This window comes from Sceloporus occidentalis, unplaced genomic scaffold (assembly GCF_023333645.1).
Source record: "Sceloporus occidentalis isolate IW3139 unplaced genomic scaffold, rSceOcc1.0.p SCAF_3, whole genome shotgun sequence".
NCBI classification, from domain to species: domain Eukaryota; kingdom Metazoa; phylum Chordata; class Lepidosauria; order Squamata; family Phrynosomatidae; genus Sceloporus; species Sceloporus occidentalis.
In genome coordinates, this window is record NW_028316983.1 from 241,942,918 (window position 1) to 241,968,830 (window position 25,913).

Below are 25,913 nucleotides of genomic sequence, written 5' to 3' on the forward strand. Positions count from 1 at the left end.
AGTGTTCCCAGAGCCGAGCCCCTCTCTGACCCAGGAAGCCTCCTTTTAACCATCCATTAAGAAGCCAAGCCCTTCCTCCAGTCCATCTGCCTTGGTCCAGGCCTCGGAGGTGGAGAAGATCTGCTGGACCTGATCCTATTCCCCACCACCACTCCCTTCTCCTTTTGTGTCGTGTCTTTTTAGATTGTAAGCCTGAGGGCAGGGAACCGTCTGACTAAAAGATTGTATGTACAGCGCTGTGTAAATTTACAGCGCTTTATAAATAAAGGTTAATAATAATAATAATAATAATTCTGGCACATATACAAGGAAACTATCATGAAGATGAGTCAATTTGTAGTGGCAAGAAATGGTGATTTCATAAACAAATCATATACAGCCAAAATACTGTATTTTCTGGCATATAAGACTACTTTTTAACCCAGGAAAATCGGTAGAAGTGTTGTTCAACTACTTGGTTCTGCATTAATTAAAAATAGTCACTGCCTGTGTTTTCAACTTAGCCAGGGCTGACTTTTCATAGCCTAATATGTTTATTTTTCTTCATCCTTACAGTCCTAGGCGCATTACAGAGCACCGAAAAGCAGCACTCTGCCTGCACCATCATTAGCTGGGCCGAGAAGCCCCAGCGGCCAAACCACGAGGCTTCCTGGCTCAGCTAAAAAGAAGCGCGAAAATGGCGCTTCTCTTTCTGTCATGGCTATGATGCCACAAGGCACCAATGGCACACTCGCTACATCATATGTGCTGCAAGACATGCGGACGCAGCATGTCCACTACGTCAAGATGGCAGCACCCATTTGTATAGGGCGGCAGTATTTTCTACACTCAGAGCGCGTATTAGGGTTGAGGGCGTCTGGAAAGGACACCCCTTTCTAACCCTAGTACGCGCTCGTCACATACTAGGGTGCCCATTTGTAACGGGCCCTAGATTATCTATAAGGGTCCCTCCACTGGAAAGCAAACTTGTGTTGCATCATGTAAGTAAATGAAACACTCATTTTATCCTTTGTCCATGGTCCATCTCATGCATAAACTAGACAATATAGCATTACTCTTGTCTCTGCCATTTAAAAAGGAGGCCTATATTTTTCTTTCAGTTCAGGAGAGAGTGGTGGAAGACTAGGATGTGTTAAACTGTAAATTATCTCTGTCAGAAAGGATAATTCTGTCATGTATTATGTTTCCAGGCAGGATCATCTTGCTCTCTCTGTGTGTGTCTGTGTGGACGTCTTCTGACAAGCAATTTGATTTTGACCATGGGAAGTGTGTTGTCTCTGTACCATACAAGCAAACAACAAACCTATCATGGAAATTATTCAACTTGGAGTGACAGATATGAGGAGGCTGTCAATACATCTAATAGGTTTGAAGACCAACCCATCAGTATGCTACTCATAACCAAACTTGACTCATCTTTGCTGGCAATTTTAATCCTCATCTTCCTTATAAGCAGTATAGGGATGGTGGGGAATGGATGTGTTATTTGGTTTCTTGGTTTCTGTATTAAGAAAAACAATTTCACCATCTATGTCTTGAACTTAGCCATAGCTGATTTTGGTGTGCTTATGTGTATGTTTGTTTCCTCTGTCTTTGTAGTCATTGCTATATTAAAAAAGGCTGATGTCAAACATTTATGGAGGTTGTCCAACCAATTATGTGGCATCACATATTGTGTGGGCTTATATCTTCTGACAGCCATTAGTGTGGAAAGATGTCTTTCCATTCTTTTTCCAATCTGGGTCCGTTGTCACCGGCCGAGGTATCTTTCCACCATTGTTTCAGTTGTGATCTGGACATTGTCTATCCTGTTTGCTGTAACTGAAATCTTACTTCAATATTTTCAGCTGCTAGATATTTGCTTTAGAATGATCAGGTTTATTTGTGGTGTAAACCTCTTTCTCTTCACACCAGTCATGGTGGTGTCTACTCTGATCCTATTTATCAAGTTGACCTGTAGGCATCAGCCAGGAAAGCTGCACACAGTTATGTTGATCATCGTCCTCTTCTTCATTATTACTGCTGTTCCATACTCACTTTTTTTCTTCTTTACTACAACTGATTATGATTTGTATGTTATTGCCATTCCAATGTATGACTTGTTAATTGTTCTGAACAGCAGCATTAACCCAATTATTTACTTCTTTGTAGGGAATCAGTGCAATTGTAGATCCTGGAAATCCATGAAAGGCACATTCCAAAGAGTTTTTAAAGATGAAACAGAGCATACAGAAGTCAGTTGAGTAATAACAGCATAGTGAGGAAGCCAGGGAACTTAAATTTAAATATACTTAATCCTAAAAGCCAATTCTTTGGATAGTGAGTCTTTTTGAAATCCTAGAATGTAAAGTCAGAGAAGGAGTGAGGGCAGAACAATAATATAAATACAAAAATATGACATGATCTTAAAAGCCGAGAATGTAAAAACAACAACAGAAGTACAAAGGACTAGTTACATAAGATAAAATGGGGGGGGGGGGGATGAAGCAAGCATAGTAATAAATACTGATATTTTCCCAAAGTCCCAAACATCTATTTTGAATGCCTCTGTTTCATAATCAGTACCTCATGCATTTTCCAGAATAAATGTCAGTTTTATCAAGCTGAAGGCTACTGTGCCTTTTTAAAATTCTCTTTCTCTGTCTTAGAAAATCTTGTGAATGCCTATCAGTGCTAAAGACAAGCACACAAAGAAGTCAGAGGAATAATGCTCATACAGTCATGAGGGCAAGGAACTGCAATTTTATTCCATGTGTTCTAAAAATTAATTTATTTGGATTGGGCATTTTTAATTTAATTGAAAATATTCACACACACACACACACACAGAGGCACACATTACAACCATATGAATAAAATAAATTGACAGTATAGTATAAAATGGATTCTAGAGAATTAAATAACATCTTTACTAATTGCTTCAAGGAAAATTAGTGATTGCATTAGAAAACTTCCAACTTCACATTCAAAATAGCATGAATGGATGTTGAAGTGAACTTACATACTCTATACAGGTTGAAGATGGACAGATCCATAACAAATTTGTAGAAAACAGAGTTTATGTAGTCATTGTCAGAATACAGTTTTTCAAGAAATGAGTCATATTTATGAATAATTTTCTTTTGGATTATCTTGGATTTTTTTGTTGGTGCCATATATGTCTAAATTACTGATATGTTGGTAAATAATAATAACCTAATACTATAATTATAGATGTATGTGTGTGTTATTGATGTTGCTGTTCTGTGCCTTTAAGTCATTTCTGAATTAAGGCAACCATAAGGTTGTGCATTTTGCACTGCACAGAGGGATGCAGTGGCTTAGTGGTTAAGACACAAATTCTGATGATCAGAGAAATCAGAAGGATGGCAGTTTGAGGCCCGGGTGCTGCATGATGGGGTGAGCTTCTGTCACTGATCCCAGTTTCTGCCAACCTAGCAGTTGGAAAGCATGCAAATGCAAGTAGATAGATAGGTACCACTTCTCAGTGGGAAGATAACAGTGTTTAGTGCAGTCATGCTGGCCGCATGACCACCAGAGCAGCCCTCAGACAACACTGGGTCTTCACCTTAGAAATGGAGATGAGCACCACCCCCTACAGTCAGTTATGACTAGACATTCATGTCAAGGGACTACCTTTCCTTTACTTTTAAGGTTAATGTATCCCAGAATTGTGTTGACAAGATTTATTCAAAGGGAGTTTTCCCATTGCCTTCCTCTGAGGCTGAAAAAGTGTGACTTGCCCAAGGCCATCCAGTAGGTTTCCCTGACCAAAGAGGGATTCTGACCCTGGTCTTCCAGAGACCTAGTCCAACACTCAAACCACTACACTACACTGCCTTTATATCTATTACATATTCATATTTATTGTAACTATATTTATTAAAATGATTGTCTGTCTGTCTGTCTGTCTGTCTGTCTGTCTGTCTGTCTGTCTGTCTGTCTGTCTGAATCTATTGAAATGTTAGACATGTCCTGAAAGAGGAGGACATTGCTCATTCTGGTTCCTTGGAATATACTGCCTAATCCATGAGTGGCAAGTATCTTGGGTCAAACTAATTTCAAGACAAAGATCCTTGCTCATATCTTGTTATTGAATTGTGCAGACGTCAGTCCAATTTATCTCTGCATAACTCACTTTTTGTCCAGTTACGACCACACAATGATGAAACTCCCCCCAGCTCACCCCAAAACCAACGCCTTTTAGCTGCTTAAGCTCCTGCAATCTCCCTACAACAACACTACCACCTACTGCCTGGGCTGCATCAGAACTGTAGAAATAATGCAGTTTTATACCAGTGTTCTAAGTGTTGTAGCTCCATCCTATGCAAGCTTAGGATTTGTATTTTTACCAGTTCTTTAGCCTTCTCTGCAAAAGAGTCCTGGTGCCTCACAAAATTACAAATCCCAGGATTCTGTAGGATTCTTTAATGGCAGTTAAAGTGGTGTCACACTATTATTTCTAAAGTGTAGATGTACTGTACCCCTGGAGAAGGAAGGCGGAGAAGCATCTAGCTAGTTTCTATACTAAACATAATGCTATAATCTTCTGAGAACTTCAGAGGATCTTTAGCAGATCTCAGAGGCTTCCTGTTGCTGTGAATCATGCTGTAAATACATAGGCACCCTTGTCACATGATAGGGGTTGGCTGAAAGCGGAGCACCTACATGGCCTGCAACCTTCACACGTGACGAGGGGCTAACAGTGGTGGTGCCCTGTATACATGGGTGCTGCCATTGTTATGTAAGTGCCGCGCAGCATCTGCATGGCGCCGCATGACACTTACATAACGAGTGTGCCAATGGCACACTTGTTATGTCGCCACCATGGCTTCAAAAGAACCTGCTTTTTGTGGGTTCTTTTTCCACCAGTGGGAAGCCTCACGGTTTGGTGCCTGAGGCTTCCCTCTGGCAGAAAAACAGGCCCCGGCAGGCCACCCTTTTTAGGCAATCTGTACCGCACCATACAATGATACTTCTCCACTGTCTTTTGCTCTGTTTTCACAAGTAAGTGGCTATGCTGGGGGAAGCAACAGCAGCAAAAATGGTTTTTTTGAGGGGGGAGGAGAGATGTGTATTGGTTCCGCCTATGTGGAGCTTGGCAATACACCTCCTGATGAAGCATGTTAAGCCACTACATTTGTAGCTAAACTGATAAAGCTTAGTATTTGTGAATACATGTTGACTGACGGCATGTAACAAAAGCAAATGCCAAACATAACTTATAATATGACTCCTATGCTTATTCAATAAAGCTGATGTTTCTGGCATTATATTTTTCTGAGTATCATCCTCGTTACAGAGAGGAGGGGAAAGGACTCTGGGGACATCAGGCAGCAATCGCCACAGATATTAAGAGATTTATTTAGCACCACCGTCTGAATTTGCCCTGAATTTGGGCAAAGTGGAAGAGTACTTTGAACTCTCAACCCAAACACAAGACTCAAAAAAGTTTAAAACGCAAGTGATGACTGATAAATCCCTACACAACTTGGGCTCAGTCTATCTGAAGGAATGCATCTCCTTTTAAATGCCCAGTCATGCTCTAAGATCATCTGTAGTGGTCTTTCTCTCTGTTCTACCACCTTCTCAGGCTTATTTGGTAGGAACAAGGAAGAGGTCCTTCTTGGTGGCTGCTTCCAGTCTTTGAAACTCCCTCCCTTTTAATGGTATGCTGTACTTTTTTATGTTTTATGGTCTGTTTAATGAATTTCTTTTAATGAATTTTACTGTGTTTCATGTTTAATGTTTTTACCTGATAAATTGTTTAATTGCTTTTTAGATAAATTTCTATTTATATTTCTGTCAATGTTATTGCATAGTTTTTAATCTATATTGTTTTAGTTATATTGTTAAACTATAACCACAATGATAACAAATGTACTTTTATTTATTTATAATAGTCCCTGAAGAAGGCCAGTTTGTGGCAAGGCCGAAATGCTTTGCGCTTTTTAAGATAATAAAGTTTGTGGACCATCAACAACACTTGGGACCTTGTTTCCTTAAACTCTTCGACTGTGAATACATGCTTTCCAGTTTTTTGTTCCCTTTGTTAGTTATGTTGTTAGCCACCTTGTCCCATCATTGGGAGGAATGTGGGATAAAACTTTATAAAAATTATTATTATTATTATTATTATTATTATTATTTATTAATTATTAATTATTAATTGTTTACATATATCCTTCCTTTCTCCCAGTCCAGGCACTAGGCAGCTATCAAAGAATTTAAAGCAGTATAAATTTTAAAAACAATAAAAAAGCATTTTTAAAAAGTGTAAATATATATAAAAAATTAAAATGCAGAAGAAGAAGAAGAAGAAGTAGACGAAGAAGAGGAAGAAGAAGAAGGCAAAGTATAACAATGTAAGAATCTTATATTATACTGAATATAAGTAATGATAGGTCAATAATTTTTTAAACCACGGTTGGGACTACAGTGGTTTCCTTGCTAACTAAAGAAGGAGCGTATTTATTTTGGAAGATTGGAAGGTTGGCAGTTCAAGGCCCGGGTGCTGCAAGATGGGGTGAGCTCCTCTCACTAGCCCCAGCTTCTGCCATCCTAGCAGTTCTAAAACATGCAAATGCAAATAGATAGATAGTTATCACTTTGGTGAGAAGGTAACAGCTTTTGGCACAGTCATGCTGGCCACATGAATACCAGAACAGTCCTCAGACGATGCTGGCTCTTCGGCTTAGAAACAGAGATGAGCATCACCCTCTATAGTTGTTTACATCTAGACATTCATGTCAAGGGACTACCTTTACCTTTATATACTTCTTTGGAGCTCTTTAAGCAGAGGCTGAATGGCCATCTGTTGGGGATTCTTTGATTGTGATTTCCTGCACAGCAGGGGGGTTGGACTGGATGGTCCTTACAGTCTCTTCCAACTCTATGATTCTATGATTCTATGATTCTATGATTCTACTTCTAAAAGCCAACATTACTTTTTTCCTATTGTTGAAGGCTTTTGCAACTTATATTTTTGTTTCTTTTTTCTGGATTGCTAAAGCAAAAAATACACTATTAATTTTATAATTATATAGTAATAAAGTATTTTTTTAAAAAAATCATGTGCACCTTCTCATTATCTGCAACTATGTAAAGCACATCTTTCACGTGTTTTCTTATTTTATCACATTTTAACTGCAGCTTACAACCACTTGTGTCATGGTGGAATTGCAGAAGTCCATGGCCACATTAATCACGAAAATATCTAGCAAATACAGTTTAATCAGACATATCTTATCTGATTCCACAGGTGAGATTTAGAAAAGTATGAGAACTTATTTTTCCAAAAAAACCAAATAATTATTAAAAAAACATTTCAGGTATTTCAAGTTTTCTAGTAGCAACAGTTCACATTTTCCCAAGTCTTGCTGAGTGCAATGTGCATGCAAATGATTACTTAAACATGGAAAAGCTATGCAACCTTTCTAAATCCCAAATGGTGTTTTTGTTTCATGACGCTGCTGAGCCATCTAGTGGAAAGCTCACTTAACAGCACTTCAAAATGAAACCACTTTCACTCTGCAAAATAAAGCAAAATCCAAAATTCACAAAATAATACCTTTATTATCTAACCAAAATCCAGAATGTACATCATGCAAGCTTTCAAAGCTTCACTGGCTTCTTCACCAGGCAAACATTGTTGAAATTCATACAGGAGGGTGAAAAAAAGTAATGATGTTAGAGTTACAGGTCTATATTTTGTTTCACATGCTATTTTTGTTGTTAGTTAAAATGGTCTACAGGAATATCAATGCAGGCAGAGGCCACTCCTCTTCTTGGTCATTCGTGTATGCAATCCCTCAGAGTTCTGTTTGTCCCCTCTAATATTTAATATCTACATGAAATTGTGGGAGATGTTGTCCAGAGTTTAGTGGTTAGGTGTCCCCAGTAGGATGATTAAAAAAAAAATCCTACAATCTTAATAGTTCACGTTATTTCATATAAAAAATTATCCTTACCATTTAAACAATCAACACCAGAAGTTTCTGGAGTTGGTTTAAAAATATCTTTCCATATAACTGGACAGTTACACAATAAAAAAGGAACTGGGCTTTCAATTCCTTCCTTATTTATATACTCCAACAGATGGTCAGAGAATGGAGGAGGGTAGACTATGGTGAAAAGATGTCTGATGTAATTGGTTGGAAAGTGAAATCCTTTCTGAAGCAGAGTAACCTTACTATACTAAAGGGAAGGAATCCTTTGTTCAGAAATTCTTCTCCAGCCCACCATGCATTACTAAGGAGTTTATCACACAGCCATTTTTGCATGATCCAGACATTAGCACGGGATCGAACCGGAACAGCGGGAAACGTTGAGAAAATGGTTTGAAGAACCCTGTTTGAAATTTTGGTTGTCATTTGCAAGAGGTCAAGGGTTTACACTCCAGACATATATTAGTTTCACTGAAAAAGAGAATATTTCAGCTACTGAGGTAGCCATAAACACTGAAAATCTTGTAAACAATTTAGAGTCCAGAAAAAGTGAAGTGGTAACTACTAAAACAAAAGTGTGTCATGGAGTGTGAGAGGTTTTATGATGAGGTATTGAACGACCAAAATTTGCTGCATAAGATGACTTCATTGGAGAAATGTTCAATACAATTGTGGTACGATTGCGGTGAAATACAATTCCCCTTAATTTTTGTATGAGTTCTGTCACTGAAGAATAATTGTTACCTCACTATGTTCATGTAATAAAACTTTTGTTGTCATCATACATTTCATGAATACGGAATATTATATAACTCCATCCGATTTTTGCCACCCCAATGTTCCATTTTCGTCTCAAGGAAATATGGCCAGCCTAATCCTGCAGCCACTCAAAACATGGGTGAATGGCATTTCCATCACATTTGGAGAGGGAGATCAGGCCAAGAGAGATTGTTTGGTTAACTATACTTAACTAAGCAGCTGACAGAGAATAGAGGCCACTTTTCTTAGGCTCACTCTTCCAAAGAACAGTTGTCCGGAGGGAAGACGTTTATTTTCTACCCAGCAGCCAGCAAAATGAGTAATGGAGATCAGCTGCCCCCTTTCTAACCTAAGGAAACTGTTTACTGTCCCTTGGTGTTATTTTTAACTAGCTTTTCAGTGCAATTGCGGTGGAGTTGTGTCTGTGGATATGCTCTTTCTAGTTGAAAGTGATGATTTCATTCTACTTAGGCATGGAAGCATCTCTTTAAGTGGAACATCTGATCTTTTTCTTTGTTCCATTTCACTTTTTATGTTGGTCTGCTTGTTGTCTGATAGTAATCTAATAAGTTTATCACATGGGGGAAAAAACTTTTGGGATGTTGTGCAAGCAACTATTTGCTAGCTCCTTGTGCAACATCTCAAAAATACCCTACTAGCAACTGTGAAGCCCTGGTGACCACTGTTATGGCTCTTCACTGAGTGTTGGGAAAGAAAGGGAGGAAACAGAGGTGCCCAGCTTCAGCTAGAGGTAAGAGGAATGAGATTGTTCTCTCAGGGATGTAACTGGACATTCGTACTGCCAACAGAGTTGTGTTCCAGGTGCATTATGCAGCCCCCCTACTGAACTGCAATGTAGTGAAAGATATGCACATTAGTGGTCAGTGCACCTGGTTGTTAGCCTGTAATACAATCATATGTGCTTCAGCCAATGTCAGCTGCATATAACCATTGTGTAGTGTGCAGGAATGTAATTCCTGACTAATTTCTTATTCAAACAAAGCAACAAGTAATTTTAGCAATGCGCTTCTTGCTGCAAAAGAATTGTTGAGTTTTAGAAGACTATTTGCAGCTCAGGAATTATTTTAAAATTTACATGCCCCCCCCCCCAAAAAAAAACCAACACTTTATGTGCAGAAAATAAAAGAAGACAGAATACTGTTGTTTGGGAAAATAAAACATCTTGTGTATGAATTTTGTGCAGAATTAAGTCCCAAACTGTGAAGATTCTAACCAGCCATCAGAGTTTTCTGACATTGGAGAAACATGTTTTTGTTTTTTTGTCCTTTCTTTTTAAAAAAATATTTTGAAATAATTTTTCCATTCTCAGCATTGTCTATCACAGTTACACTACATGTGTAGCACAACTTACACTTGTGTGTGTCACCAACAGGATGTCATCCCCCAACCTCTGGGGACTTGCAAGTACCTGACTGCAGCCAAAGGAAAGAAGAACAAGGTCTCTGGAGATCCAAAAGAATTTAAACTTTCTGGAAAGCCAGAAGAAGAGTTACTGCTTGGCACTGCTGATCACTACCACCCCTGTCTACCACAAATGTGCATAAAGTATGCGGCTAGATTTGAGATTTTGGTTGTGCTGTCTATTTTAATTTTTAAGGGTTTTTTGTTTTGTTTTGTTAAATCGGTTTCTCAATTCTCTGGCCTTTTAAAGAGCAGATCCAGCACATGTTTCTCTATTCTTGGGATATTAAAGTAAAGAAGCATGTTTTGGACATTCAGGGAGAAGATAAGGAAATGTAGATCTCTCCCTCCCTCCAAAATTACACCTGGCTTCCTAAATTTCTCAAATCAATTTGGATTTTTCATTTTTTGTATTCCCACACCAAGATTTAAATGTGCTGAAAATGTTCCAATCTTTCCCACAGCTTTTGAAAGTTAGGGACTAAACAGACTGCTCATTTGAAATGGCCTGCTGCCGCCCCTTTCAGCACCAGATTGGGGCTGGAGCAGCTACATGCTACAGCTCCAATCTGGCCTTTCCCAACACTAAAAGGAATGGTAAAATGCCACTCCTTTTCGCGCTAGGGGAGAGGTGCCTTTGCCACTGCAGCGGCACTTTCCAGTACTTCTTTTGGTACTGCATTATCTGGATGCAGCACCAAAAGAGTGTCATGACACTACCTAACATGCGATCGGGCGCACGGCATGATGGCGGCATCAGGGCATGTATTGTGCAGGTGCCATACCCCACTCTGCCCCAAGGCTGGCATATAACTCCAGTCTGTACACACCCACCTGCTCTCAACAAGAGGAAGAGCAAAGCATATCCAGAGAAGGGGGAACTTTGTCATCCTTTGGAGTGAGGACATCAGGTCACCCTGGTTACGGGGTTGGACCCAAGCTAAAACGCTTGGGGCTCCATTCCCTCCACACACGTGTTGGTGTTTTCCTCCACTCTCACAACCATTGTTTAAATGGAAAGACTGGGGAGATGACTTGGATCTGAGGACCTGGGACCAGGCAACTCTATTTTAGCCCAGATGACCACCCAATTGACAATCTTATTGTAGATCAACTACCAACACAACTGCCACACACAAAAATTTAAATAAAGGAAAAGGAGATTTGTTGAAGGACACTCAAGATCATAGAAGCTTAATGTGGTCAAGTGATATTTACTGCATATAGTAGTGGCATAATAAAACTGTTAAAAGCATGCTTATTTATTTCTGAAAATATTTATCTCCGCCCTCTATATATCAAAGTATTCCAAGGCAGTGTACAGATAAGGGAACAATCATAAACAATTAAAAAGCATGTAACAATTTAAAACACATTCAATATACACTACAGTACAGTATACTTCAAACTACAGTAGACAGAATAAACTAGTCTGGCCAAGGTTCTCTAGGCCACAAAAACATTGATAAAGATGCTTAAACTTGATGTCAAAGTGAAGCCAACATTGGTGCCAGTCAAAACTCCTACATTTCCACATGTATTGATCCCACTTTTAGATTTTAGAGGAAGATTTCCTTGGTGACTTTTAGTGCTGAGATGAGCAAGTGAGGAGAAGGAAGAAGGGCGAGGGAAATCATTGAATCAAAAAGGTCTCCAAAGGCCACCTAGCCCAGCCTAACATTCTCCTGAGAGATTGCCATCTAACTTCTGTTAAAGACCTCCAAAGAAGGAAAGACTACTACCCTTTCAGAGAGTCAGTTCCATACTGTAGTACAGGTCCCATCCCACCCCATAGCCATGGGGGATATCTTCCACAATTTACAATTATAAATGAAACTTTAATTAATAGTGATCTGCCATAGAATCATGGTGAAGGGCCTAGAAAGTGCCTGGAGGGGATGCCTCTCTAGGCATCTGAAGGTCCTCCAGCTCACCTCTGTTGTCAACTTCTAGTGGAAGCTGACCATAGAGTCACCCTGAAGGATCTCCAGATGCCTAGAGAGTTTTTTTTTAAGATGTGGGTAAGCGGAACCATGGTTATCAAAATAACTGTCATCTGCCTGTGAGGGAGTGAACAGGCAGGCCTAGCTCCACCAGGGCTAGCCTGAAGATAGAGAGCCCTCCCTCCATAACTGTCATATTTTGGCCCGCAAGGGAGTGAACAGGCAGGCCTAGCTCCACCAGTGCTAGCCTGAAGATAGAGAGCCCTCCTTCCATAACTGTCATATTTTGGCCCGCAAGGGAGTAAACAGGCAGGCTCAGCTCCACCAGGGCTAGCCTGAAGAAAGAGAACCCTCCCTCCATTCCATTTGCCTTGGTCCAGGCCTCAGAGGGAGAGAATAACCACTGGACCTCCTCCCCTTTCCCACCACCATTCCCTTCTCCTTTTGTGTCGTGTCTTTTAGATTGTAAGTCTGAGGGCAGAGAACTGTCTAGTTAAAAATAATAATTGTAATCCACTCTGGTAGCCTTTAGGGCTGAAGGGCATGGTATAACTACCATAAATAAAAATAAATAAATAGATAAACAAACAAACAAACCGATATTGGGAGGGGGGACTTGTATCTACCTGTAATTTAGTAGAAAAAATGGAACATCAATGTCCCTCATTAATATGTAATTGCTAAAAGTAACAATATTCTGGACCAATGTATGAAAGGATTAGAACTAAGTTGAAGTCTACAATTCAGTTTTACTCTTCATCTACCAGGATGATGTCCCCAAGTGCCATCCTTCGTGAGGATGGTCTCCCCACCAGGAAATCATCTTCTATCTCATCTGGCTCATCAGCTTGGCCTCTGTGCTTTTTGGCCACAGTGTCAATTAACTTTGTTGCATCAATTAGAGTCTTGTGAGTTCGCTGACTTGGTGTTTTGAGCTTTCCATCTTCCAGGCCAGTTTCCATGGCTTTCAAGGGCTTGTTTTTGCCTAACTGATCTTGTTGCTCTTTCATCTGCTTCACTCTAAAACGATGTCTTCCAGTTCCCTGGGAAGGATTCTCTGGAGTCTTTACATCCTCTTGAGGATCAGAAGTTTCAAGATTCTCACACACATTTTGGCGGATTAGAGGTTTACGGCATGGCATAGGAGAACTTTTAGCTGGCTTGCCATTTCCCTCTGTGGGCAAAATAATCTGAATCTCACACAAGGGTTTGGAAACACTTGATGAATGAACGCTTTCTTGATTCTCTAAAGTGGACTTCTCAACTGCCTTGACCTTGTAGAGGTTTTCCACTTCTGCCTGTGTCACATTTTTAACCCGTTTAATGTGAGGTTCATTGTTAACAGAGCCAACACTAGCTAATTTAAAAGCAGCCAGCTGAGCATCTCTTTGAAGGCTCATGATCTTTTTCAGTTGAGCTTCTTTCACCTCCAAGGGGATCTCCAGAGGAGCCAACTTCACCAGTTGCTTCAGTGCAAGATTATTCATGCTTTGAGCCTCTGTTGCATAAAATTTAAAAGATGTGCCTCCTTCTTTGGGTAATTTTGTCTCCTCATTGATTAGCTTTGTATCTGAAAGGTTAGGAGCAGAACGATGAAAGTTGGGAGGCCTGAGATTCTTCCCCTTTTTTTCTCCTGTTGTCAGCTTTAGGACAGGTTTCTGAGGTTGCAGATTCATTATAACATCAGTGGCTGTGCAATTGAACTTGGACATTCCTTCCTCTCCCCCTCCAGAACCCTGAAAATACAACAGAAATGTAGAGGTCACTTAGTACCATGCATGAGTTCTAATACACTTTTGGTTAAATGTTTCCTTTTTCCTCCTCAGGAAATGAAGGTCTTTTAATTTAGTAAACACATTAATCAACTAAACAAGCAATAAAAATATCAGCTCCTGATTCATAAGTCTATCGCACAGGCCCTGGAACGGGCCTGTTGTGTTACAAAAGGGGGCAGGATGGGGATGGGAGGTGGCATAGAACGGATCTTACTGCACAGGAGAACACCGCTGCTGGAAGTTCCCATTCCTTTCTAGATGTGTTCCCCAGGGGCCGATTTTCAGGAACTGTTTAGAAGTGTTCCCGAAAATCGGCCCCTCTAGAACACATCCGGAATGGAATGGGAACTTCCGACAGAAGCAGCGGCGTTCTCCTGTGTGGTAAGATCAGTTCTATGTCGCCTCCCACCCCCATCCTGCCTCCTTTTGCAATGCAACAGGCCCATTCTAGGGCCTGTGAGATAAACCTAATAGTCTGGAATGGGGAGAGAAGTGTAAATGCTTATGAAAACTGTGAATCACCAACAAGGTTGTTTTTCACCGAAAACAGCATTATCTGTATGGGACACAGTATTTTCTGCACAAGAAATAATATTCTTGCTTAGAGCTATTATTTATTGTTTCCAGAGCAGAAAAAGTTGTTTTCTGCACAAACAGCCACTTATGAATTTTGCACTGAACAAGTCTCAAACTGCAATGTTTCTCATGTAGTTTGACACTGCTTTAACTATCGTGGCTCCATCCTATAGAAACCTGGAATTTGTAGTTCATTGTGGCTCCAACAGCCTCAGTTGCATGTCAGTATAATCCCCCTGAAGCCCTGCAGTAATTAACTTAACCTCTGTCAAGCCTTAAGCACAAGATTTCTCCCCACCCCTCAACCTGCACATGTTATTTAATAGCCGCTTTGAATACAGTGATTAAAAGTTCTTGTGACTGAACTCCATTCTAGGCCCTTTCCTTTGTCTTTAGTTGCCCTGTGTGCACCATGGAAAGGGAGATGGTGATGATATACTCGGCACATACAACAGAATGTTGTAGGTCTGTCCCTAGACTTTCCACTGTACCCCATGCATCTAAGAAGTATACTTATGTCTATGAAAGCTCATGCTATCAACATTTCTCTTTCAGTTAGTATCAAATACACCTTAAGATCACTTTGCATACTCTATATATGATGTTCACACATGCAACCCACTCTTTGATTACTTTATATGAGTGGCTGGACTGCATGTGTGAGTGATCTACCAACAGTCTGGCACCATGGACTGTCATAATGCTTCTTCAAGGGAAGCATCTCACATGTTCAGACATGAGTTACTTTGTGCTAACTAGCCCATCAAAAGAGCATGTCTATTCTCATCTTTACAGGACTCAGTTACACATTTGTGTGTGATAGGTTGATGAGACTGTGTGTGATAGGTTGATGAGGGCCAGCCATTTTGCTGACCAAATGTTTCAGCTTATCCAGAGGTAAGCTGTCCTCAGAGAGTAAATTATCCAAAGCTGAAATCCAACTTAACTTGAAGTCCTTAACATTCCTTGAGTCAGCATAAGCTTTGTCCTGAACCCTCTCATCCATTTCTAATGGCTTGTCACTCAATGTCCAGTTCACTCAATGAGACACAACACATGTGCAGTGGCACATGGAACACGTTGAGGGGCAGAGGGAATTCTAAGAAAACTGTCAATGCAGGACCTGTCTACAGTTGTAAGCAAAAGAATATGCCAACACAAATTATTTAGCTGATGTCAGTGGATATCACATCCCACCCTCCCAGAGTTTCAAATCCTTCAGTGAGGGGGAAAATACTTTTCAGAGTTATACAAAGTTCCAAAAATGTGTCCTAAATACAAATGTTAGTCTCAGTATTGTTTATAAGTTTGTTATTTGATAAAACATAATTAAAAAAAGAATAGACTCACTGAACGGATGGCAGCACAAGTGCATTCTACTGATTAAGTGGGACCAACAGTTGGAGTTATGTCTATACACCTGATCTGTTTTATAGTTTCTTCTATCCTATTGCATATTGTCAGATATCCTTCTGTGAACACATACATGTGTAAATGAGGCATATGTACATGTATATCCTTTTGGGGGGTATGAGAACAGGAATTTGAGCTCTTGCCCTTGTACGCCATCCCCAAACCTCTGTCCTGACAGCTGTCAATCCCTGGTAGGCAGCAGTGACACCAGTTGCTGCTGCTTACCAATGAGGGGAGGGAATGGAGAGTCAGTTCAGATCATGAAGACGCAGCTGCTCTGGGTTCACGGGGGAAGGAAAGAGGTGCACTCTATTATTGAGTATGCCCTTGTTTCTGCCTGACATCTTGAACTGAGATCCTCTGCTCCTTCATGGTCGGAATCACCTTCCCTTCCCCTTCTCACCAGTTAGTAGCAATCCTAGTTGCCAGGTTGGTACCAACTGCCAGCCAGTGGGAGGATGCAGAATTATGTGGACAGAGCTATGTTCCAAAGTAGGATTTTAGCCAATGATTGCAAAACATTATCTGTTGTTTTCAGATGTCTCCCTTTGACATTGCCAATGAAGTCTCCATGCAACATGAAGGCATTTCTTTGCAAAATGTACCTTTTCTTTTCCCCCTCACCATGGATTAGCTCTAGCTCTAGCGATATGAAAAATACTTCTAAATTTTCTCAGTCTCAATGAGAAAATATTGTGGGACATTTCAAGAAAATGGTCAAGTATCTTACAATTTTTCACATTTTGGAAAAATTTGTTCATATTTTCTGCTGTGGAACAACAACCTTAGTTTTGTCTGCAGACCTGGCAGTTTTTGTAGAAAAATACTTGGTCAATTTGCTTCTGTGAATCTAAACCATTCCCAACTTAGGCAGCTTGGGAATTACTTAGCCAGCATGGTGTAGTGTTTGAGTGTTGAACTAGGACACTGGGGGACCAGGGTTCAAATCCCTACTCACTCAGAAACTTACTGGGTTATCTTGAGCATGTCACACTATCTGTGGCCCAGTACACACTGCCAGGAAGCAATGTCCTGACGGCGATAGTGGGGCTCGGGCATGCACCAACCACACACTCCTGAGCCCTACTACGTGTGGGTGGTGCCATTATTGTGTGGCACCATCCACACCGGGGGGGGGGTGTCTATGACCTGTGGACATCTGAGCACCCACACATCTTTTACAGCAATAGCAATATAGCAATAGCAAGTACATTTCTATACCGCTTATCAGTGCACTTAAGCACCCCCTAAGCAGTTTACAAAGTTTAAGCTAATTGCCCCCAACAATCTGGGTACTCATTTTAGCGACCTCGTAAGGATGCAAGCTTGAGTCGAGCTTGAGCCCTTTTGCTGGTATTGAACTTGCAACCTTATGGTTTGCAAGTGAGTGGCTGCAGTTTGGGATTTAACCACTGCGCCACCAGAGTGCAGCCCTTGCGACGCCACAAAAAAGAAGCTGCTCTAGGTGGCTTCTTTTTTGCTGTGCTGTGTGGTTTGGTTGCTGCGACAATGCTGCACAGCAAAGAAGGCCAACATTTCCCTGCTGGTCTGTACCAGGCCTCACTCTCAAAGGAAGGCATAGACAAACTCCCTCTAAACAAATTCTTCCCCTGCTATAGGTCAGAAATGACTTGATGGCACATAACAGTAACCATTTGCTTATTTCTGTTGTACCCTTCCCCTGATATATGACTACCTGCCCTAACCTTGTGCCAGTCTTGTGACTGTCTCTGGTCTGTAGGAGACTGGGTCTGGTCTATCTCATCTCCTTGCTTGTTGCTCTGTTTTGTTATTGTTATGTGCCATCAAATCAACTTCAATTTATGGTGACCCTATGAATGAATGAAAACCTCCAAGAGTCTCGGTCATCAAAAGCCCTGTTCACCTTAGCAAGCCCTATTGTCTTTTTCACTTTAGCAAGCATTATAGTCTTTTCAAATGAGTCTTGTTATACCATGATATATCCAAAGTATGAGCCTCAGTTTAGTCATTTGGGTTTCTAAAGAAAATTCAGGCTTGATTTGCTCTTGCACCCATTTATTTGACTTATGGACAGCCCATGGTATGCATAGAACTGCCCCTTTTGGGTTCTTCATTGATTAGAAGGGGTGATGCCAGCATAAAGGCAGTTCAGGTTGCAGAAAGCTAGTTTAATCTCCTGGAGAAGTTTGAGTCCAAGATACTTCTGCTTGTTTCTAAAGCCCTACAGCAGCAACATCCTTGAGTTAGGATTGCACTGTTAGGTATATGCAGTTGTGGGAGAGAGTAAGCTTTGTGGCCAGAATTATTTTCAAATGACGAAAGCTCCTCCCATCACACAAACATATTGTATTGTTTTGGGTACACTGGCTCTATTCTTTGTAGAGAGATCTTGTAGCACCTTTGAGGCTAATTGGAAAAAAAAGAAGTTGGTAGTATGAGCTTTTGTAGATTTCAGTCTACTTCCTCAAATGCTCTATCTTAGTCATTATCTATTCCAGATGAAATAAACACTGAAGAAGGTAAGTATTCTAGCTGCTCCCCTTCAAGCATCATTCTCCATGTGTGGACAATGAAGATCCGAAGAGGAGAGTCTCCTCTACACATGGAGGCTCCCCACATCCAAAAGGAGCCCCCCCCCCCTTCACAATGTTGCTCCTGCATGTGGAAGATGATTATTGGGCAGGTGAAGGTTGTGTGCTTCCCTCCATGAGCATTTACTTAAACTCAGTTTCAAAACATCTGAATAGCACTCTTCTCTCTACAACTCATCAATGGCCCTTACATAACAGTTACATAATGAGGCAATTGATTGCTTAATAGCCTTAATCTAGCTATAGTACACCCACTGAAAAGGAGGCCTAACTGAAGTTAACAAAGGACAAGAATTAAGTTAATTGGGAGTGCCACGTTTCTAAATTTAATCACTACATTCTCTTGGCAATGTCATGCAGGCCAAAACCTTTGCTCTTCTCCACTTACATTGGTTAAGGTCAAAGTTCCCAAGAAGAGATATCCAAAATTAGGCTATAATATCCTAATATAATATATAACATTTGAGAAACTAAAATTAGCTTCGCTTTCAGTGGTGAGTTTGAAGCAGTTCATTTATTTAAGTGCTAATATAAGGACTAAGCAATCTAACTTTAGCTATTACTTTGTGACCCTCTAAGCTGCCCATGCCTAAATATAAATGTCCAGCTCAAGAGAGAAAATCTCCATTTTCCATAAGCCTTTCTGGACCTAATGAGTTTGAATGAGAGTAGATGCATATGTATTAAGGCCCCTCTGTGTAATGAGATTGAATGGTGCTGTTACCCAACACTATGTCACTTTTATAGGGAAAGTACTTAACCATATCTGTTTTTATAAGGTTGTACTTCAACCGACCAGGACTAGATTGGCAACTGTCACCCAGAGGACCTTTTTGGTGGCCAGCTCTAAATTGCTGTATAAACTGCCGGGAGAGATTTGACAGCTAAACATACTGTCTGAATATAAAACAGTATTGAACTATGTATTTTAAATTAGAATATTTTTAATTTTTTATTGGATGATAGTAATGTATTCTGTGCTTATGTGTTTTAATTTAAGGTGTTTAAATGGTTTTATGTGTTTTAATATATGTTGTGCCCTGACCTGAGCCTTGGGGAGAGACAAGTAAGTAATAAATTATCATTATCATTATTAACCTACAACAGAAGCTTATATGCCATTTTATCACTGAATGCTATTAATGACATCTCAATGAGTTTTAAAATTTTGTCTCATGTGTCCAAGGATCAGAGATTTTTGCTTGTACATATGGAAGTGGGATTTAATTTCTACAAACCAAGGCGGTGGAGTGAATGCAGTGCTGAAGCTGGACCTTGAAGACTTGTATTGGTATCATCTATGTCCTGAATCCTATTGTAAATCCCATGGAATTAACAGGATTTGCTTATGTGTTGACTCCCTATTCAACAACTCGAGAGTCTGCTCCAGTTGCGGATAACCAGTGTGAATCAACCCTGTGTGTTTGCCATAATTATTCATGCAGTGTATGGATCTTATTAGGAAATGCTTTTGTAAGTGATTGATACCTACTGTTATTGATGCTGTTCTATATGCTTATTCTTATTCATGTAGTTATTTTATTTTACATTGTGCACAGCTCTTTTGGGAAAAGGCGACATAAATCTATTTACTATTACCATTTATTAAAATATTCTTAGAACATCTTTTAGTTATAATCTTCCCAAGGGCATATATAAAAGTAATATCAAAATAATTTAAACCATGGCAAGAATGAAAAACAAAACATTATATGTATTTGTTTAACAGTACATCTTTCTGTCCCACAAGGATTCAATAAAACCTCCAGAACAGTTTTAAGAGAACAAACAGAGCTATCAACCTTTTGTTAAAAATAAGTATGTAGCACTGAGAGCAAATAAAATGCCTTTACCATCCTCTGGCAAATGAGCTATAAAGGGGTAATCTAACTTCCCTACGGAAGAAATTATGTAATTCAAGTGCCACCATCTTGGATTTAAATCTAATCCAGTATAATCTAATGGGCCTTTAGCGATGAATCTCAATGGGTGATTTTGAGAAAGCAACTCACTCTTAGTCTAGTATATGTGTCCCAATTCTTACCAAGGGACTGGTTATTATTAATTAAGTTGTAAAAAGATCTAGGCATATATCTCTGAAGAAACACCTTCTCCCATATATTCTTATATATCCTTTGAACAAAATTTTGCTCTGAATTTCTTTTTTTTTTGGAGCAGAAATCTATGGTGATTTATAGCAAGTTCTCCTAAATTACATAAATGCCTGGGGGAAACCTATATATATATATATATATATATATATTGAGTAGGAAAGCAATGCTTATATGCTAATATAGTGGTAATGGTGGTAACTGTTGGAATTGTTGCCACTTCACAGTTTACACATAAAAATAAGACTAAAACTGGGGGGAAGCAGCAACAGCTGGTAGCTCCCATGTTACTGGAGCAATGAATCCACTCCAGGTTTGAATCTAGGCTGTCTGAGCCTGCATCCACACTGCAGAAACAATACAGTATGACAAGACTTTAACTGCTATGGTTCAGTTCTATGGAATCCTGGGAACTGAAGTTTGTTGTGGCACCAGAGCTCTCTGACAGAGAAGGCTAAATGTCTCACAAAACTACAGTGCCTAGAACTCCATAGGACTGAGCCATGGCAGTTAAAATGGTGTCAAACTGGATAGTTTATGCAGTGTGGATGCAGCCTCAGGTAGGCCTGAATTCTCTTCTTAAATAGGGTCAGCACTGTGAGCAGTTCATTTAAAGACAGGGAAAACCTGGAATGGGTTCACTGCTCCATCAACATGGGAGCCACCAGTCACCATGAAAGTCTCTCACTCAATGACAGTGAACAGATCATTCGCCCTTAGCTCAACTTAGAACCTGATAAACAAACAAGCAAACAAACCAAAAATCAGACAGTCCCAAGTATGTCAGCCTGACCTACTTAGAGAAGTGTTGAGCATAATGGTGGTACATAAGAACTAGGAGAAAACCGAAGAGGACACGTCCAAGGAGTGGTTTTTTTTTCTTACTAGAAGAATGAGAAGGCAAATGAGGTTCATTCATTTTGGGGCAAGGTGGCCCTATTTTGTGAACTACTAAAGGGCTCCAAACACCTGAATTTTGCCTTGTTTGGGGAAAATCAAAAACCTATCCAGAAGATACAAAACATTCAGCATAAAGTACTTCTGCATCTCTCCTGTACTGTCTATGTACATGAGGATTGACTCAAGACACATTGGTCACTGAGGCCAAGGAACAAACGGTGCTCACTAGGAATGGCAAGAATATTCAAAAATACCTGAAATTAGTTTTAAACATTTATCAAATATTAAGAAAACTTGAAACCAAGACTTCTGAACTGACAAGAATCTTCACAGTTCAGGGTTTATTGTAAGAAAAATTTGCAAGGAGTGTTTAGCACAGAAAGCAGCATTTTCTGCACATGAAACAGCATATATATATTTTTTGCATAGAATAATATTCTTGCTCAGAAATATTTTCTGCACAGAAAACGTTGTTTCCTGGGCAGAATATACTGCAGCTGGAGATTTAATCTGCATACAATTCACATGTGGTTGTTGTCAAAGAAGACATCATTTTCTGTGCAGGAAACAGTATTTTCCGTGTGCAGAATGATATTTCTATACAGTAAATACTGTTTACTGCACAGCAAATGATGTTTTCTGGGCAAAAGAATAACACATATCAATTTTGACAGAAGTCACACAATATTACAGTGGGAAGAAAATTGCTAAAATTACTTGTTGCTTCCATAAGAAGAAAATTAGCAAAGCATGACACCCCTAGTGTCCCCCTCTCCCAAGTCATGTTGTATAGTACCAAAAGCCAAACTGTTTTTTGCTCATAAAAAAAACCCAAGGAGGCATCCACCTCTTCTGTCTAGCAGTAAAAATCCAGTAATAATTTAGATAAGCTATATATTTTTTTGTCATAAATGCCATGAAAACTACTGGCTGACAAACAAGGCTGACCCTGGCACTTACTCAAGTCATAACATTATCACAATGTGTGATTTTTGTCACTTTTGGCAGTAGCCAACATTGGAGGTGGACCAGGGATGGGAAAATTCAAGATGTGATGATGCCACACAGATAGGTGTGCTAGAATGGTAAGAGACAGGGGCAACTAGATGTAGAGCTGCCTTATTTAGCAACAACCTCACATCAAGTGTGATTTGTACCACTATTGGAAAACTAATAAAGAAGTCCTAAATGTCAATATCAGAATGGAGAAACAAAACGAAGCAAACAAAGGTACCACATTAGATGCTATTGGCAAGAAACCAAAAAAGCCTTAATGCAAGATTGTGCAAACAAATTTAGGAGCTGGAGATCGACTGAAACAGCAGTGATCCATAATAAAGCTGTAGATGTATTCAGACATACTTGGGAATACAGAACAAACATGCCTAGGATTAAGCTGCACGTGGGGAGAGAGAACTTAACATGATGGTGATGTATTTGCCTGACTAATGGCCTTATAGCAGGACTGTGAAGCTCTGATCTGAGTGCTTAGTAAGGCTAAAAGTCCTGTCAGAAGCCACTTGAGATACTGAGCAGGTGGCATCTGCCTCATGTCGCACATTAGCTCAGATATGTTTCATTCAAGGCTATTTACGATTGGGATAGGGGCAAGGTTGCATTGCTCCAGCATTTCTGATCCTTTAGTGAACATGAACATGGGGTTCCATTCCATTTGTTGGCTAATTTTATCCTGTTTTTCCACTTTGAAAAAAATATTCACAGTGGCAAATATAACAAAGGTCCAACCAAACTGCCCTGATTCAATGCTAGGGAATTCTCTAGCATTGGAAGACAAATGTAATATTCTTATGCTGAATCCAATTGTTAGTCCCAACCAGAGTAGACTTATTGAATCAGTGATATTGATCTATGTATTAACTTTCCATACAACAATGGATCTGCTCTAGCTAGAAGTCAGAAATATACTTCAGATCTTTAATGCTTTGCCTGGTATTTATTTTTCTTATTATATAGAGTAAGACCAACCAACTGGCTTATGGAGGAACACTGAACTCTAAAAGAGCAAAGTAAGGTGGTCATTTGTTCCATTTTACACTACAGAAACTGGGATGTAGATTGATTAGAAGGGGATTATGGAAATTCTAGTCCAAGAAAGGATTTTTTTCTAAATTCTGATTGAGCCTGCAAGTGTGGGTTCAAACAGAGCTAGGTTTAGGATGAAACAATTGTTTGTACTATGAATTTAGGAGGTATAAAATTCAAGAGGGATTAACACCAAATTATCTCCTCATCTATAACAAATACTACAAAATTTAAACCTTCAAAAGTAATGGCTACATGGAACAAGGGACATAATTCTGCACTTAGCTTCTTCTCAAAGGAAGCAATGCACAATTTTATCAGTTTTCTTCTGTGCAATTTTCAAAGCCTGTTTCTCATGCAGGTGTTATACTGCACAAAATTTGCATGTGGTTGTTTTGCACAGAAAACAATATTTTCTGTCCAAAAAAAATCTAACTTCAGTAAAAACTGACCTCTTGTAAATTTGTGTTCAGTGCCCCCCCAGTGCAACATTTTCTGTGCAGGAAATCACTCTTTTTTTTTTGCCCAGAAAATAATGTGTCCATACAGAAATATTATCTTCTGTATAGAAAAACCAGTTTCCTGCACAGAAAAATGCTGTTTTCTGTGCAAAAACAACCTCATGCAATTTTTTCACAGAGTATGCTCCAAACTGCAAAAATTTCAAACTTCTTATCAGGGTTTTTTTTAATAAGCAAAAAGCATGTTTATCAATATTTTTTCCGTCAAATAATTTTGAATAACTCTTTTCATCCCAGCATTGAATTGCATAGTTACAGCTTTATTTGTGTTGATATGATCCTGATAATACTAATGTGAAATTTAATAAATAGGGCGCATGTGAGTGATCATGATCAGATCGAGGCATGCAAATGTCCCATACTGTAAAACAGAGCTATGCTAAAAACCATGCTGAGAAAGTCGAGAAAGGAACTACAAATTCAACACAAACAAGATATTCAAAACAGGAGGGATACTGAAGATTAAATTGTTCCTTTATAGCAAAGGTTTCCCTGTTCATAGAAAACAAGCATGACAAGGAAAAGACATCTAGTTTTCTAAGGGAAGAAGTTGGAGGGGGGAAAAGAATACATGGAAAAATATCAGGTCATGTAATCATCACACTCCAGTATGAAATGATAGACTCCAGGAAAAGTCTGGCTGCCTCATTTTCTTTCTCCTTCTCATTTGGTGTAGTCTTCAGTGCTGCTAGAAGCAGAAAACTCTCTGTATGGCCCTATTGAGCAGAATGGAACAGTCGGATGGATGCAGTTGGAACAGAGCTACATGCATTGCATGTAAAGAGGTAGCTCCTCAAAAATGCTGTACAAGATCTATCTCTAGCTGTAAAGACCCTTGCCCTTCAGTATACTTACTAGTCGGCCAGGTAGCTCTTGTTTCTCTCGTTGTTTTATCATTCCTAGTTGTGTTTCTTGCCACCAAAGAAACTGCTTTTTGCTGGCTGCTGCCAAAGTTCTTCTGATGATGTGGAGTTAGACTGCAGAGAGCCAGGCAAATAGGATAAGCAAGGACTTAAAGAAGATAGTTTAAAGATACATCAAGGAGGATTGGGGTCAGCTTTTATATAGGCACTTAGGGAAATTGGCCCAGCATGGGTTCCAAAGGCAAGATGACAAAGTAAAAGGGACACTTCTTTTTATTCCCTTCAACGACTATCCCTCTTTTGTTCCAAACTTTTTCTGTGACTGTTTTATTATAGTACAGCAGGAAGGCAGTTGTGTTGTGCCATGTGAGTGAATATCACCTCTTAGCCTTCTCTTCTCCAGGCTAAACATCCCCAGCTCCCTAAGTCATTCCTATCATAGGACATGGCTTCCAGAACCTTCACCATTTTAGTCGCCCTCCTTTGGACACACTCCAGCTCCTCAATGTCTTTTTTAAATTGTGGTGCCCAGAACTAGACACAATATTCCAGGTGGGGCCTGACCAGAGCAGAATAGAGTGGCACTATTACTTCCCTTGATCTAGACACTATAAGTCTATTGATGCAGCCTAAAATCACATTGGCCTTGTTAGCTGCCGCATCACACTGTTGACTCATGTTCGATTTGTGGTCTACTTGGACTCCTAGATCTCTTTCACATGTAGTCTCGTTCAGTCAGGTGTCCCCCATCCTATATTTGTGCGTTTCATTTTTCCACCCTAAGTGCAGTACCTTACATTTCTCCATGTTGAAATTCATTTTGTCAGCTTTGGCCCAGCTTTCTAATCTGTTATGGTCATTTTGAATCTTGATCCTGTCCTCTGGGGTATTAGCTACTCCTCCTTGTTTGGTGTCATCTGCAAATGTGATAAGTATGCCCCCAATTCTGTCATCCAAGTAACTGATAAAGATATTGAACAGTACTGGGTCCATGAGAAGGAACCTAGTGAAGAATTATATCCTTAGTAACACAATTAATATGCCAGTCCAAAAGTAGAGATTTACATT

General features: G+C 39.7%; 2 protein-coding genes across 2 annotated transcripts; one reads left to right on the top strand and one right to left on the bottom strand.

Moving 5' to 3' along the window:
• The first annotated feature begins 1,259 nt into the window (after positions 1-1,259).
• On the top strand, positions 1,260-2,754 carry LOC149317689 (proto-oncogene Mas-like). Its single transcript, XM_089518968.1, has one exon. The coding sequence runs from the start codon at positions 1,260-1,262 to the stop codon at positions 2,241-2,243; it is 984 nt and encodes a 327-aa protein (XP_089375094.1). The 3' UTR covers positions 2,244-2,754.
• Positions 2,755-9,884: 7,130 nt separating this feature from the next.
• On the bottom strand, positions 9,885-24,996 carry LOC149317690 (uncharacterized). Its single transcript, XM_089518015.1, has 2 exons — positions 24,838-24,996; positions 9,885-13,806 (listed from the first exon to the last, which is right to left on the bottom strand). Exons 1-2 carry the CDS (start codon positions 24,877-24,879, stop codon positions 12,820-12,822), a joined length of 1,029 nt encoding a protein of 342 aa, XP_089374141.1. The 5' UTR covers positions 24,880-24,996; the 3' UTR covers positions 9,885-12,819.
• Positions 24,997-25,913: the final 917 nt, after the last annotated feature.